Source organism: Streptopelia decaocto (assembly GCF_964273445.1).
Source record: "Streptopelia decaocto genome assembly, chromosome: 5".
In the NCBI taxonomy this organism is placed as follows: Eukaryota; Metazoa; Chordata; class Aves; order Columbiformes; family Columbidae; genus Streptopelia; species Streptopelia decaocto.
Window position 1 is genome coordinate 6286185 of NC_138659.1, and position 16662 is coordinate 6302846.

At 41.8% G+C, this 16662-nt stretch overlaps 1 protein-coding gene across 2 annotated transcripts in view; it reads right to left on the reverse strand.

Moving 5' to 3' along the window:
- Window positions 1-16662, reverse strand: part of COP1 (COP1 E3 ubiquitin ligase) — a 125033-nt gene that overhangs the window by 50295 nt on the left and 58076 nt on the right. For both annotated transcript variants that reach the window (XM_082052638.1, XM_082052637.1), the window contains exons 13-15: window positions 13160-13268; window positions 11344-11425; window positions 4667-4783 (exon numbers count right to left, since the gene is read on the reverse strand). In XM_082052638.1, the coding sequence (XP_081908764.1) occupies window positions 4667-4783; window positions 11344-11425; window positions 13160-13268 (308 nt within the window). The remainder of the gene's footprint in view (window positions 1-4666; window positions 4784-11343; window positions 11426-13159; window positions 13269-16662) is intronic.

A 16662-nucleotide genomic window follows, 5' to 3' on the forward strand; every position in this document is an offset into this window, starting at 1 on the left:
ATTTATTTTGTGAAGCTCCTGCAGAGCAGGTAGTATCTGTCCCGCATCTCTGAGGAATCCTCCCCATTCCCCAGTCCAAGCTACTAGATTTGTGGGTCCTACAGGAGAAAAAATTACAGCATGCGAGAGGATGATACATCTAGCGTAGGAACTTGGGAATCTGAAGTTTTGATGACATGATCTCTGCATAATATATGGGAAATAAAAGGTCAATGGTAGGCGCTGACAGCGTTACAGCATGCTGGGAATAAAGCATCGCTACTATCAATAGCTCTGCTGAGCTCACTCCAGTCAGCAGACAGTCTGATCTCACCCAGACTGCACAACTTGGACAGTCAAGCTGCAAACTGCATGCATTTTCAGCCTTTTTTTTTTTTGAAAACCAAGTAGATGGTACTGCTAGAAAATATATGGGTTGAGGGCATCAGCGCTACTGCCGAGGCAGAACAATAATAACTTCAGTCATGATTTATATGGCTAATTTCAGGATAAAACCCTATCTGTTTTTAAAAAGAGGAAAAGACCACAAAATTACCTGATTTTGTATTCGGCAGTGATTACGGTTTATACTGCCCAATGTTTCAACTCAGTAAGCATGCAAATAGAATATTTTATTAAAGTAACAGACAAAAGGGATCTTTTCTTCTTTATGTGCCCTCTTCACCAAAACAGATTTTATCAGGCTGCAGCAGACACACTGGCTTCCGTCTCACCTGAAGTGCCTGTCTGGTTTTAAGAGAATTATTTCCCAAACCAAATACCCATTCCTCTCTCGTATAGCCTCTATTTCCAGTTTATTGCTCATTTGTTCTGTTTTAAGCTACCAAAACGATCTTTTGGTCATCTAAAAGCTTTCAGAGTGAAGAGCCCAGAAAAGAAAGATATATATCATCCATATTAGATGGTAATACTGAGATTTGCTTCTATAGTGGCAACTACAGCATGGTTTTCTATGGCATTTTGAAGCCAACCCAGTACTCTCTACGAAAGGAAAGTGCTCCATATGGAGAGACACAATTGAACAACACTTGACCATGGCTACATCTAAAAGTTCCACGATCGCTACTCGTGTTTACCAACAGGTACACTGAAGCACAGAGGGTTTAACCATGAAATCCACAGAAATCCCAGTTCCAGCCCACATTATGTCCTTTTCAGGAGGCATCACTCAAATCAGTCGCTTCGTGTTCTCCTCCTGCGGCCAACGATGGGCAGGGACCTCCTGAGGAACTTGGCACAAGGGCGGAAGGGATGTTCTCCACAAAGGAAGAACAGTGTGAACAAACAGCAGTGAGCAGCCTAGCAGAACGTCAACATCATCTTGTAAGGGGGGGGGGGGGGGCGGAAATTACAGCCAAAGCTGCTGAAGCAATAACCCCCATTTCACTGACTGCACCACAGGGTTTGCAGGCTGACCCCGCTTCAAAATTTGCCACTGCAGTCCTTTGGTTCACTCCTTTTATTTGACAATACAGCGTGGGTGCAGGTGGGAACACTTTCTGAAACCAAGATCCCTGGTTGGGGATTACTTACAGAGCCCTGGAGCTGCGGGTGCACAACTGTGGGTACTTACACCGCCATATAGTGAGGGACCCAAGCTGAGGGTACAGCTGCCGTCACTCCCAGCCCCAGAGATGCAGAAATGACCCCACCCCAAAGAGCCCCTGGTTTGAGAATTTGAGGTGCTCAGCAGATGGGGGGAAAAAAGGGCAATGAGAACATCTCATCAGGCTGCTGCATCAGCTCACATAACTCACACCACACACTGGTAGAACTCTGTGTGACTTCTAAGGATCCTCCTACTTTTCTGTAAAAGGAAGTTCTTCTAAAACTGGAGAAAGTGAGAGAAAGCACGAAGGTTCCTCCCTGAACATTTTACCCATGCACAATATAGCATCACTGGTAGAAGCGAGCCAACAGTCATGGTTTGACTAACAAATGAGAACAGGTATATAAACTGGAGAGAGGTAGAGAACACCTTAAAATAGCCATCCTATTTCTGTGCAGAATGCAAAGGAGGAACCAGCACTTCAAAGAGATGTTGATCTACCTGAAGCATCTGATGAGGAAAACCCATTTCAAAGAGGCATTTCTAATAGATGGAGGGAAGTGGGCGAGATGCATTAGCCAAGGGCGGAGCAAAGTGTTTCATGAAGCAAGGCGTGAAAGAACAAGATCTTACAAAAAGGGGTTTCAGCTGTATGGATGGTTAGGAAAGACCCTCAAAACAAAGCAACAAGAAATGAAAATTGGAAAAAATATTTCAAAATATTAGGAGTGAAAAAATTCAGACTTGCAGTTAAAATTGACTGCTAAAGCAAGGCACACAGGCTTGCAAGCTATTCTGCATACGAAGAAAGAAGGGAACTGAAACATCTATGTTTAGTAATTTAATAATGGTATATTAAATCAATTTAATTTCTCCTTTTATATCTCAAATACGAAGTACCAATATTTCCCCCCACCAACCAGTTCATCAATTGCTTCTCTCATCAAGTCAAACTATAAATACACATACCTACATGTACAGCATTAAGTTCCATCAAATCAACAAATAAAATGAGAGTATATACAGAAGCAGCACTTCTGCCTAAATACTGTACAAAACTGTGTTGGGCATGCAATGCTAGCAAGTCTTGGCTCTTTTACTGTGGAATAAATCACTGAATAAGTAATTGAAACAATTTTCAAAACTTAAAGCCCTCCAAGCACATGAACGAGCCAAGGCAGAGCTAGGACAGCTTTCTAAAATTGCCCACTACACTGGTGACTGAATTAAGTGTTGAGTGTTTTACATCACTCACCTTTATCCCTACTGGGGGACAAACAGGAATGGCTAAGTCAGTGCACCCAATCCATTTTTGGTTTAGTACTACTACTCAAGAAAACCAGCTTTGACTCTTCCTTTATTAATTTTATAGCCCACGTTGCAAATCACACTATTTACAAGTTATATTGCTTTTTCCACAGACTAAATGGAATTAGTAAACAAGACAAGCTGAAATCGATGGAGGAGAAAATACTGTCGAAACACACGAAACAGGACTGTTTGACTATATGGAGAACAAAAGCAGACACTAGCTCATTTCTTTGCTTTTTTGTTTGTTTGTTTTAGGAGTTCAGAAAGAACATATTTTTCAAGATCCCAGTATGTCTTTTAATTTCATATACCATTTTGTTCACACGTATTTATGGCTGAAAGATCAATTAGAATTCCTTTGTGAGAAGTAATTCCCATCAGTTCAATTACTCCACGTAATTGTTTCAGCAATCATAGTTAAATATCCATTTTAATTTTTATTTAGAGACTCAATTACCAAGCATAAAGCAGATGTAAACACTTTTAAAATTTTATCTTCTCTCCCTCCTTCGCCTTCTTCCCCAGTACAAATACCATTTTTACTCCTCAGCATTCTCTAAATGCTAAAAATGCACATGTAGTCATTTGAAACCTCCATGTAACTCCTGGTGCTCACTAATGCTTCTATCTGAATCACCCCCTCTGCCTTCATTGTGGTAACTGATTGATCAGGAAGAATTCTGTTTTGTGGTGCTTTTCCGTATCTATTTTAATCAGCATCTGATCTGTTTGGATCTGGTGCTCCCATTTTTCCCTATAGCCTTTCACAGGTAGCCCCTTTCATTCACATGCTGCGAGTAGGTATTGTAATTCAATTCTATTCTTGCACGTAATTCACTAAACTACAGCAAGATGCCTGTCAAGCAAGTCAATATTTTACACTCCAACTTGAATCCATTTTTTGCAGTGTATCAAAATGCAAATTTATTTTTTCCTCTTAAGAGTCACAATCTAAGTAGAACCAGCTTGGAAACTGGAATCTCTAAATGAAATGGCAAGCCAGTGGTTGCGAGAATGATCAACGTATCTCCTGAAGTCCAGAGATAACAAATGTCATCAGAACATCTAGTTACAGGTGCATTAAAACTCCCCAAGGAGAAAGAAAATGCAGAGTTGGTTAAACATTAATAGGTACCTCTGAGTTTCAGCAGCTGCATGCAGAGCATGATACACTTTCCTCCCAAAGCGATACCTGCTCTGCTCTCAAATCTTTGTACTACCACCAAGAATTATTTAATTTAAGTGTATAAAAGACTCATCGTGCCTTCCCCACTGACTACTTAAAAAAATCCCACCATTAACAGTGATGCGTTGCCCAACCTAGAAGAACACGGAGGCTGTGGTTGCAGCTACAGGAAACATGCACAGCCACTGTTTTACAGTACGCCCCAGGTAAAATCAGTTAAAATTCCCAGTGTGGCTTCATTGTATTTATAGAGCAACGCTATAAATCAGCAAGAACAACTATCAGCATGTTAACATATTAACTTTGCTACAAGACTCTCGAAGCTGAGCTTTGCCTGGTTGCCTTAGCGATCTCAATCAACACATCGGGCAACTTGCTTTCCTGAGCTTTTCTCTCTGATAGAGGTGCCCAAATTGAAGAGTCAGGCTGCAGGATGACATGTGAGCATCATGATGTCTTCTGGGTGACTGCACACTTGGAAGAGTCTTACTCAGAGGTATTTTAACTGTAAAGACACCCTAGTCTTGGATATAGCAGCAAACCTTGCCTCTTTGCAGGGGGAAATAAGAAACAAAGGAGGAAGAAACAGTATCTCTGTGCCCAAAAACCTGTTTACCTACCTGCACAGCCAAAAGCTAGGTGATACCTGGAAGAGGGGCTGAATTTGACACAACACACGTTAGCCTTGGCCTCAATGCTTGCTACCGAGTTGTCCAGGTTGGTAGACCACAGCTTCACTAGAGAAACAGAAAAAGAGAAATAAGTGAACAAAAACAACAGGGGGAAAAAAAATAATAATAAAAAAATCAACCTCATCTGAAAAGCACAAAAATATAGTTATTTCACAAATAAGATTCTGAAAAGTCTCAACTCGCTAAGATGTTAATTATCATAAAAGGTAAGGTACCGCTGATGGCTGGGAAGCTTGAGAACATTCTCAAGTGCGCACTGTAAATATTCTGCCCATCTCCACACACACAGGAGATGCTGGAAGTCCACATCCCACACTGCTGAGAACATCAGAGCAGGCAACTAACCACACATTAGAATTTCAGCTTTTGAGGCCACTGGAGTGCAGATTCATATACCCAAGAGCAGGAAGGCTTGCATGCTTTTTAGTCCTTGTCCCTTAGCTGAGATGCAAGAACTCCATGGCAGAATTGCTTTGCACAGAGTGAATATACCTAATTGTATGCTTGAGCACATTGAGAACGTATTTTATTTTTGAGAAACGGGCATGGACAGGAGAGAAATCAGTATGCCAGCTTCCTATGATGATATATTCCCCTGCTACAAGAACTCTCCTGTTTAACGGGACTCCTGTGTGAACACTGATTAAACTACATGGTACAGAATGAGCTGTTCCCCTAAGTACTCCAGTGCTTTGCAGGACAATCGACAGAAAACACCAATGGCTTTTCAAAACACAGCCTTCCCCACCCTCCACAAACACCTCAAGTACCTTTTAACCTTAAAGATGGAGAGTGCCAAGTGCTCCTCACATGGCCCACTTTACTACAAAAAGCTGCAGATGAAACACTTAGCTCTTGGTCCAGGTGATGGGGCACAACATATTGGCATCAAGCCCTGTTGATGTCTACAAGGCAGACTTAAATAAGACTCAAATGTTTTTCCTTCCCCCTTTTCTTGCTGAGGCAGGAGGCACAGCAAGCTGAAGCCAAGGTTTGAACATGCAGGAGCTACGTGAAGGCTCAACCCCCTCATCAGCTCCCAAGAGCTTCTTCAGATCTCTGGTCAGTGGGTCATCCGCCGTCTTTTTACAGAAAGCTCACTTGGAGGTGAAGTGAGCAAAACCAGCTAAAGAATAGCAAACTTGTTACTCACTGAGGTCAATAAATGAGGGAAGTGGCCTCATGGTGTGTCCCCCCGACCCTCTGAGGACCCCTCTGTGTCACCTCTTGCTCAGTCTTCCCCAGGAGCTCTGAAGAAGCAGCAAGGCTTCCATGTGGATTGCTCAAGGAAAAGGAGAAACACTGGCAGGTTCATTCTAATGTACCTGCTTTTTAATAGCACGGCAAGCAACGAAAGGTGACAAGACTGCACTATTTCTGACCACATGTAGGAAAACTGCTTCAAGAATCAAGGAAATCTGTGACTGCTCAGAGCTCCCCATGGAATCATTTTAAATACAGCCCTGTGTGGGTATCTGACAGCTGCCTGGAACCATCATAAAGCAGCACACACATACTCCAGAAATACAAACACTGATGCATACTGTATTTGCACATAAGCATTATGTAAAATTCAATGAAAACAGCACCCACCTTGTTGTCGGTTTTAAGAAATAAATCCGTTCTCACTTACCGGAGCTATAATATACATCCTAAACATCTAGCTACATCTCTAAACAAAACCCACAGCTTTGCAAGCATGGCTTAAGATGCTCTCTTCTCCCAAGTGAGGCTGGGTGATATAGATTATATACCTCCTCCATCATGCTGTGTGCTTGGGGTGGGGAACAGAGCCAGGAAAGCCAGTTTTGCAAAACAATAAAACACAAGTATTTCGCTTTAATGAACAGACACCAAGAGATGTATAGTCTAAGTTGCAGGGGCAGTAGGGGACTTGGAGTTTATGTATGGGATGGTATAGGAAACAAATAATACCACAATTACCAGAGGACACAGTTGGCAGATATTGCTTCAACCTGCAGCACACAGGGAGGTTACATGACCTCACAGTTCAGAGCGACGTCCTGCCCAAATCCGGTACTAAAACCGCACAGGCTTGTCTTAAAGCCTTCCACAACCTGGCATCAATATTTAAAGTTGTGTCTAAAGCGGCCAAGTCTCTCCTTGACACCACCTCTAATAAATGAACAGCCATCTGGTCTCGGTTTTGTAGCAAAAGCTAATTGAGGACTCAGCTTCAACTTGGCTCCTTTTTTCATTTAAGTTTTCTGGCCATAAGCTGAGCCATTTAATCTGGTGAAGAGTCGACCTGTGTGTTCAAAGCCATCATAATACTCATTACAACTGACAGACACAGATTAGAGTCTGCAATTTCTGTGATCTAACTGCTGTGGGATACGCTGCGCTCCAATTATATCTTAGTCAGTACCATAAAAAAGGATATATGCGACATATAACAACACATAATGAAACATGTCAAGTTTTACCCGGAACTGCCCATTATTTTTTAAAAAGAACTGACAGGTTAATAAAGCATAATTCATAAGGGTAGAGTTTACTTGCTGTAGCTTTCAGCAATTTTGCTGAGGTCGAGGCAGTAATTATACAATGTACAGACATCTTGATAACACCTAGAATTGTGTTGATGAGACAAGCAACCATCTGAGATTGACAATTTCTAAAACACATGTTCTCCAAGCATATGTTTCCTAATTTTGCAGCTGCTGAGAGAAACATCCTCTATGTAGTCAAATGTTTACCGAAGTAGTACAAGATGTCTCCAGAATGGCTTTTTCAGTTTAAAATGTTTAAGTCTTTTTCAAGATACTTTTTATTTGGTTGGAGCTTTACACCATATGTGTAAGTTTATAAATTCGTTTTCTATAGATCAGTTCTGTGTCTAAACACTGATTAAATGAGGCGAAAGCCTGTACCGCAGTAGCTGAAGGTGTAGGTGTACACAGGTGGTACACTGATAGTAAGGATATTTCATTCAGCCTGTCATTCTTGCAATTCTGATCTGCCCATGTGACAGACAGCCTGCTGTTACTCCAAAAAGCTGTAAACCACAAATAGGATATTCCTACCAGAAAACTCATTTATGTGGATGAGAGGAACCCCTAGGAAAGGAAGAAGCTGCTGAATGGTCCTGCAAGGCAAAATGTGGGGGTCAGGAGGATGATGTAAACTGATGACTGTAAGCAGGCAATGACCACAGGGTGCTCCTCCTTGCAGATATTTGGGTTGGTACTTTAACTACTAACATCTTCTTGACCTTTCAAAGGTATTCCCAAGTGAATCCAACAACCCCACAAATCTCCAGGAAACTATCAAACCTCTTTTAGTCAGAAAAATGAGCAAACTGAAAGTTCAACCTGATATTTTAAGAGCAATAAACATCTAAACCTGCAGTTAAAATCAGCAGAAGCTGAAGGAGTAAAGTATTACTGAAAACAAAGCCCCAAACGATTCTCTGGAAGTCCTCAAGATAGCAGAGGAGCAAACTCCGCTCTGCAGTTCTCAGGCGGGTTCCCTTTCTAGAAGGCCAGGGGTCTTTTTTGTGAAGCCAACTCCGCAAATCTCTGTTGCCTCCGTGAATTCAGGGGTGTTATAAAAGTAGTTGTAGGACTGGTACCAATAGTCTTGCCTACCAAGGTAGCATGGAAAGTACTTTCCTTAGATGTAATGAAACAGATGCTTGCATTCCTTGTCATGAAACAATGAAAATTAACCTCTTGCTATGGCTCAGAGTAATCAGGTGCTTCTGTTCTGCTCCACCTCTCCCATTTTGAGCCATGAGTAGTGAAGGGACTACAGCTTACAGAAAAGATGTAAAACCAGGACTCCTCCTTCAGTTGAATCTGTCAGTTCTGCTTGCATCTCACTGCGCTTCAAAAACAATCCAAGAGCAGAAAACAAATGCTCCATCATTCCAAACAGGTCTCTATCCCAGTGGAGACTTAAATTCTACCCACATGGCATCACAAAATATTTTGTTCTGTCTTATCACGGCCATTATATCACATTCTCAATCCAGAGCAGACAGGGATGTTGGGCTGAGAAGCAGCTGTAAGTCATTAGCTAAGTGCACTAGCTCCAGCCCTATCTTGGCACTTTGATGACATTATTTTGCATTCACAATATTAAATAATCTTTTCTCCTCCACTAGCAGAAATTCACCCGTTCTTTCTTACACGAGAATCACAGCTCCTGCCATTATTATGTGCATAAAAGACCTGAAATTAAGACTGTGCCATTTCCCCAAGCTGCTTGTAGCACAAGTAAACACTTTAATTTTGCTCGCTGCTATCTAGTTAGTATACACCTTTGGGTCCCTATAGACATATGCAACTACCTTTGCCCCTTTAAAAGAGAAGAGCATAACAACTGCAGATAAAAGTGAGGTTTTCATACACACAGTAGTTACTTCAAATACAATAATGCTTTTACGCTCTCATTATCTGCTATTAAAGTAGAAAGATCTTCCGCAAATAAGCATCCTGGATTATGGACAATAATGCAGGACCCGAGGCCCAAGGATGCTGTTTCTAATTATATCAGAATAATTTTATCCTTAATGGTACTCCATTTGTTAGCATGCCCTTTGCCGTGCCTGAGCCCTGCACAGACAGCTGTGAAGTACTGATGACAGGATTTTTCATCTAAAAGCTCTTTCCCCAATACATGCCTACTGAGCATACAAAGTGCTTTAAAAATCAGCTTCCAACTTGAAAAGACCGAGGAGAGACAGGCAGATACACCGGCAAGCAGGAAGAACGGGCAAAGCTGTCACTTTTCTTCTGGCTTGTCCTGATCGCTTGACAGGACAATGTTACATCCCTGCTTTCCGGGGAAGGGTGGTGAGATCAGCTCCAATTGCTCTGGCCACACCAATATCCACCAGCATCGAGATTTCTTGTTAGAAAGCCCGGTGTGGCGTCAGTAAGAGAGGACAGGAAGGGTACAAAGAACTTGGATTTCCCACCACTGTACATGGCCAAATGTGCATTATATGTACCCAAAGCTGGCCAAGAACTCAACCACCCCTGAACGAGATAAGCAGAAAGACAAAAATTCAAGTTAGGCAGGTCTGAGTTAAGACAACTCATCATAGGTGTTACCTTTTCCTCACATTTAACCCTTTCAGTGTGATCTCTGAAATGAAAAGTGGACACTACAACATTAATTTGGACATTTGCTGCTATCACTCTGTACCATAAAGACATCCAAAATCTGTGCTTATTGCAAATACTTTCACTCAGCACTCCATTTGTCTCTAATGGACTCGTTACATATGCAAATCACAGGCAAACTGTGGTAGAGGTAAAGGATAAAATGTTCCAGCTTGGTTTTATCCACCAAAACCCCAATACACCTTCAAAAGACCTTCGCAAATTGAAATGCAAGTTATGTAGAACCACAGACTTTATTACAATAATTTCTAAGTAAACACTACGCTTTTAGAAACTATTACTGAAGAAGAGAACTGTTAAACTAGAGACAGGAGCTCTGCTTGCAGCTGGCTTTGCAGAACAGGACAACTTGTTAACATGCTAATAAATGCATGTCTACCTGGCAGATAAGCTTTTTCAAATGCACAGCGTGAGTGGGGAGAAACGTGATGAAGAGGTTGATAATTTACAAGGTGAATGTTCACTCCTGCTGCATTTAAGCATACAGAAAACTCTCGACTTGCACCAAAGAGGGGTAGGAAAGTGTATCAAAAACATTTAAAACCCAACTTAAATATAAAATAACCACTGAAGCTGCATTTTGTACATGGAATTACCAGCTACACGAAGACTGCCAAGTGCAATTGAGGAACGCTGGTATAGCTTTCATTCGAAACAAAATTTAAAAGCATTTTAGAGGGGGAAGCAGCTTGCAAGGTTTAATGTTTATGAAAAACTAATCTATCATTTTAAAGCAAATCACAAAATGCTCTGTCCAGAGCTGTATCAGCTCATCTGGGTGAGTTGATCCCCCTGACTGTGAAAGGAACTCTAAAGTTCTTGCTGCTTAATCGCTCTAATTTGATATTGTAAACATATTACAGATAAAATCTTCTTGATTAGGGATGAAAAATCCCTTTCTTTAGAAGTTTCCTATTTCTTTTTGAAAGAGGAACATTTTTCTACCAGTATGTTGGGAAAGAGCTTGTCTTAAGGGTTCTTCAAAAACTCTTTGTCAAACAGACCAGTGTTCCCATTCAGTTCACCACATAAAACTGCTAAAACCCAGGTAAAACTGCAGGAGGTGTTTTAACTTCTCTTTTTTCCCCGGACAACCAAAGTTTTGAAATATAAATACGTGCTGTTGTTTTGAAAGGCCCCAAGGCTTTAACTCAACAAGCTTAACTAATGTTAAAATACATTTTGCTTTGTTTAGTGTCCTGGAAAATGCCAGCTAGAGAGCATATTACCCCAGAAAAATGAACGCGGCACCAAGAAACCTTCATCCAAAGAAAGCCTCTCCCCTTCTCTAAGATCTGAACAGTTCAGTAGTACCTTGACACATTACCACATCAACCACAATCTTGAAGGCAGCTGAGGAATTAACTGCTTGAAATATCACAGTTTTGTTCCTCAAAGGGAATACACAGAATGCAAGCCCTCTGCACAGAGACTGCAAAAGCAAAACAATACCTTTGGCATCATCAGAGCCTGAAGCCAATAGCTTTGGGTCCATCAAGTTAAAGTCAACACTCCAGCACCTTTTCTCATGCTCCTGTTTAGAGAAACAAGAAAAACATTGGAAGGTAGTGAGCCGTAATCTGATAAGAGTAAATGAAAACAACACATGCTGTTTGGCATAAATTGTCAGGAGAGTCTTCGTCAGAGAAGCTTACTGTGTGTTTCGCAGTTTCTCAAAAAAATACCTTTTCTCCCAGTCAGACCAATGCTTGTAGTATGTTAGACATGCCATGAACGCAGAAAACAGTAGAACAGCAATTCTAAAAACTAAAACTGGTATTTTTTCACTTGAAAGAAAAAAATTTTAGGAAATACACAAAGACTTATTTTTGCAGCATGGTTTGGCTAGCTGTGGTTCTAGTGTGTGCTGCTGCTTATTCTAGTAGATCACAGATTTATCTCCTAATACCGATTAGATGCTCATTCAAAGCCATTTCAAACATCTCTCTGAAAGTCCAGGAAATCCTCACCTTCCTATTGAGTTATTAAACAAAACTTCAGGTGTCTAATCCTGTGTTTTTCCACTCAAATATTCTTACAAGGCTGCACACTCTCCTCCAAAACACAGAAAAGCTGTATTTGCTATGCTGGCACATCTCACATGGAAGCAAAATGCTGCATTGAATGAAACCTGAAATTCAGTCAAACCCTTTTGTTTCAGGCTTTTGCAAGACAACGACGTGAAAAGCTCGCCAGGATAGAGCCACTAAAGGATTTCTAATACATGCGAAGCAGATGTCAGTGTGCATGCCTCCATGCAAATCCAAATAAAAAATTCAAGTAATCTGATAGGAAGCAAAATGAGTTTGTTTTAACATAAGCAACAGCTGGTCCTCTCTAGGTTCATTATTCAGCCTCATAAAGAAATGCAAAATATATTTGAGAGTATAACAGACAAGATTTATTTTCTCCAATATAATTTATTTTTAATTGAGTTATGCAAGAGATTAGTGAAAATAATTATTATAAAGTGTCCAAAATACAATGAAAAAGTAAACAAGGGCTTAAATAGGAATTAAAACTTATGTTGAACTGTCAAGAAGGGGGAACTGAAGGCTAGTCTGCAGTCCATTCATTATCTCTGACCAGCTGCAATGCACTATGTACCTACACAGCAGCACTTCCAGCCTCTCCCCAAACAGATAATTTGCTCTTCCAACCTCCTTGTTCTGACCACAAGCCTCTCAGAATCCATTATATAGAAATACAATGCTCAAATTGCATTAAAAGAAAAAACGCCAAGAATTTCTCCTGATACGGGTCTCGCTGTTGATCTCAGCCCACACGCGTACATAAGCTGCTCTGCCGAGCGCGGGGCTGTGTCAGGAAAGGTTTCCCTGACCACTCTGTTCACTTCGTCTGCATTTTGCTTTTCTGCTTTAGGAGCACCTGCAGCAGCAATCACTGCAGGATTTTAGAAAAGGCTTTTAACAAAGACTGAAGCGGAACAGGCATGGAGAGACAGAGGTTTCTAAAGAAAGGTGAGACAAACAACGTCCATTCCTCCCTGTGCAGACTCCCTGCCCGAAAGAAGCGGCAAGAAAACGTCAACGGCCTCACGACTGTGACGAGAAGATCCAGCTGCCTCCCTCAGAGAACTGCAGCTCAATAAAGCTGTGTGGATGAGACACACTTACTGAACAGGAGGGGCACCCATTTCACCCTGTGGAATGTGAAAGCTTGTTGCTGGACTAGAAGCAGAATCTCAGACTGAATACCGATCTCTCAACATGGTCCATGGCATGGGGAAGTGCTGATTGCGTGTTACCTGGTAGACCTTGGATCTTTGTCCCGTGAATCCATCCCAAAGGATGACGGTGCCTTCATAGTCACTGCTGGCTAGCAGGTTCTTGTGGTAACTACTCCAGCTGATACAGCTGAAAAAGAAAAAGAGCCCCACTCAGTCACACCTTACAACACACACACAGAAAGAGAAAATAATTCTGGCAATACATCAGGCAATTACTGTCTTTGCAAAGCACACAGCATCTGATCAAGCCAACCCACTGAAACACTCGGGAAAGGACAAAGCCAAAACCCACCAGAAATAAAACAAACTTTCCTCTGTAAACTAAAAGAAAAGCTTTATTTGCTTAAGTGACATGTGAAGCACTCAGGTTTGGGATTTTTTTTTTAAATGCACTCACCTCTAACACTGCAATTGTTTTGCTATTTAGTTCTACTCAAATTCCCACAGAGAGTGCAGGGTTTGACTTCTTAGCCTCTTGCCAATATTATTATTACCATAAAGATAACTAATTAGCCAGCAGAAGCTAAACATGTAAAACACATAGCTGCATGGATGGTACATCAACCTCTCCTCTGGCACATATGTAATGTTCTATATATGCACCTATGTGTAAATAGAAGTGTGACTTCTGAGAAACCGCTTCCAGCTTTGTGTAGATGTGCAAAGACTCCCTTCCCCACACAAAAGGAAACAGCCATTTGCTTGCTATGGGCAGTTCAGGAAATGCTTCTGATGGAGAATTGCAAAATACATTGCACGGATTTAGATTTTAAACTGAATCAAGTGGCTGTGCAAATCTAAACAGCAATTCCACTGGCAAACTAAACATCATTAGACAAAACAAGAGCAGTAACGCTGCCAAGTCACATTTGGAGCACTCTGGCACTATGCCTCCGCTCTGACTCCCAAAAAACGTGACAGAGGTAAGAAGATTTGTAATACTTGTTCACCAATTTCTGGACCATCTGGCAGAAAAGCTCACCAGTTGGTATCAACTGTGATGCATGTAACAGAATCTGAATTGACAGATCCAATTCATGCAGGTCAACAAATAGCTGCCCTGACACAGTTAACTAGATTACAGTAGCCTTGGGGCCAAGTTTTAACCAACAATATCAACTAGAAGTCCACGGTTCTGTAACTTTTTAATACTGCTTTGATCAGCACAGCTACACATTGAAATATGATAGAGATACAGGGATACTGACTTACAAGTATTATACCTTGACTAATTCTTGATTCTACTATACACATGCAACCTGTTTTCCTTGGAAATACAGCATTTACCCACAGAAAAGGGAAAAAATCATTTTACTTTTTAAATGTCGTTAAAAAACAAGTAAACATGGTTAAAGCTGCGCTTGTGTTCTGCTCCCAAGTACGGTCAAGCTTAACTTACTGGGGTGTGAGTTTTGTAACTACTGAGGGACTATGCACACTAACCACTAATCACAGTTCGCCACTATTTGTGTGGCATCAACAAGCTTATTTCAGGCTCTGGAGCAGCCAAAAAATGGCAGGCAAGAAACTCAACTGGTTTTTAAGACAAATTTGAAGAAATATATGGAAGGACTAATATGCTGTTGGTGCTTGCATCAGCAGGAAACATGACTGAATGATCCCAAAGACTCTCACTTTCTCCACACAAGTTCACCTGCAGCTCACAGAAACGAGACAAAGTCGTCCAACGGCAGTGGCTTTCTGCAAGCCTCTTGCACCACTGCATGATGCCTGGAGAAGACCTTCAGGATACACCATCCCCAGTGGGTCAGCTGGGAGCTTTCTCTGGAATGGCCACTGCAGAGGAGCATTTGATGACAGTGCTTTCAACCTGTCAAACACTTCCATCTACCTATACACACTTCCCTTGTGTAGTAGCGTCCCTTGGTTTTAAAACTTTGCATTCAGAAGCTTAAGTTTTATTGACCCAGTAAGTCATTATCTTTAACCACCAGCTGCTAAAAAGGCATTTGAGATGACGCAGCTCAGCCAACGCTCTCCCTGACTTCACCTCTTTCATGATACGTCATTAATTAGAAAACGTCAGTGTCCTCAACCCTTGTAGGTACAAGGGCTGTCCACAAATATATCATCAAGGAGCCATCGTTACACCAGCTCCACTACCTTTAGGTACCTGCAGAAAAGTAGGTCTTGACAGTCCATGATTTACTATAAGCCATATTCAGAGAGGCTTAAGTGGCTCCCCGAGGACCGAATGAAGCTGGTGGGCACTGCCCACCCAGAGCGCGAGGTGAAGGTTGCAGCAGCCCACAGATAACCATGTCTGATGTCTGGAGTTCTGTTTCCAGGCACAGCAGCGGATCACTGATGGAAGCAAAAGTGGTTTGGAGCCCTACAGCTGCAACACAGCGAGGCTGTGGGCTGGGAGCAGCCTCCAGCTAATGGCAGGGGGTGGACATTGCACTAGACATTTATCGGTTCAAACCTGTGCCCCCTGCCATCTCCGCTCAAGCCAGGGCTTCAAGGAGCTTAAGGAAAGAGAATAATCTGTAAGTTTAGCCACCACACAAGCAGGAAAAAGAAAGCCCAGATCTATGTGGAGGGCTTTGAGAGTGCATTGGCAGGTGGAAAAAGGCAGAGGTGCTGGTACCACCCTGGCTGGTTAGAGGATGGATGCTCTGTGCTAGGGGAGCATCAGATCCAGGAAAGAGCTGGGCACTGCAAGCTGAACTGTGAAGAGAATAATCACATAACTGCAGCTTGTCAAAAAAGAAATCACCTCTGATGAGGAAAGTTAGGAATTATTGAATGGACAGAAAAATATAAAGGATGGAGTTTAACAGTGCTGCTTGAGGTGTGATAGATCTAAGGACATAAGAAATATCAGGTTTCTAAGGCAGAGGTGATATCGGATCTATCAATATAGATGGAGAAAAATGAAGTCTTTCTGTGCCCAAAAGCATGCACCTTAGCTCTGGCACAGCAAGGATCAAGCTAAGCTTTCTGTCCCACTGAAGCCTGATGGTGTTAGCAAGGGGTTAACACTCACTTGGAAAGCATTTGTAGCTAGACTGAGAAGGGAAAACAGGAACTGACAGGTGAAAAATGTTTAGGGATTTGCAGCCACTAAGTGGTTCAATTAACACCTTTTAAGTCACACACACCATAAATCTTTCATTTTTAAGGAATATGATTAAAGGATCATAATAAGACAAAAACAATCCCGTTCTAGCTCTCTGCCTTAATTCTCCCCTCATCACCATCCAACTCTCTGTACAAAGTCTGGAACTAGACTTTTCTCCTTGACATTGCAATACCTGAGCTTCTTTATAACTTTAATCCTCTGAAGTAACCTTTGTAGAGCACAATTCATGGTTGGATCAGGTGCAGGGGAGCTCCCTCTCCAGGTAAAGGATGTTTTTTACCAAGGGCTGTCTCTTGGTTGCATTCTCTGGCATCTGTGATGATACAGGCCTGCAAAAGGCTCTCCTCCGTGTGGATTCCCTGGGACCTACATAGGGTTGAGATGCTACTGCAATACTCAGAGATCTTTTTTCCAT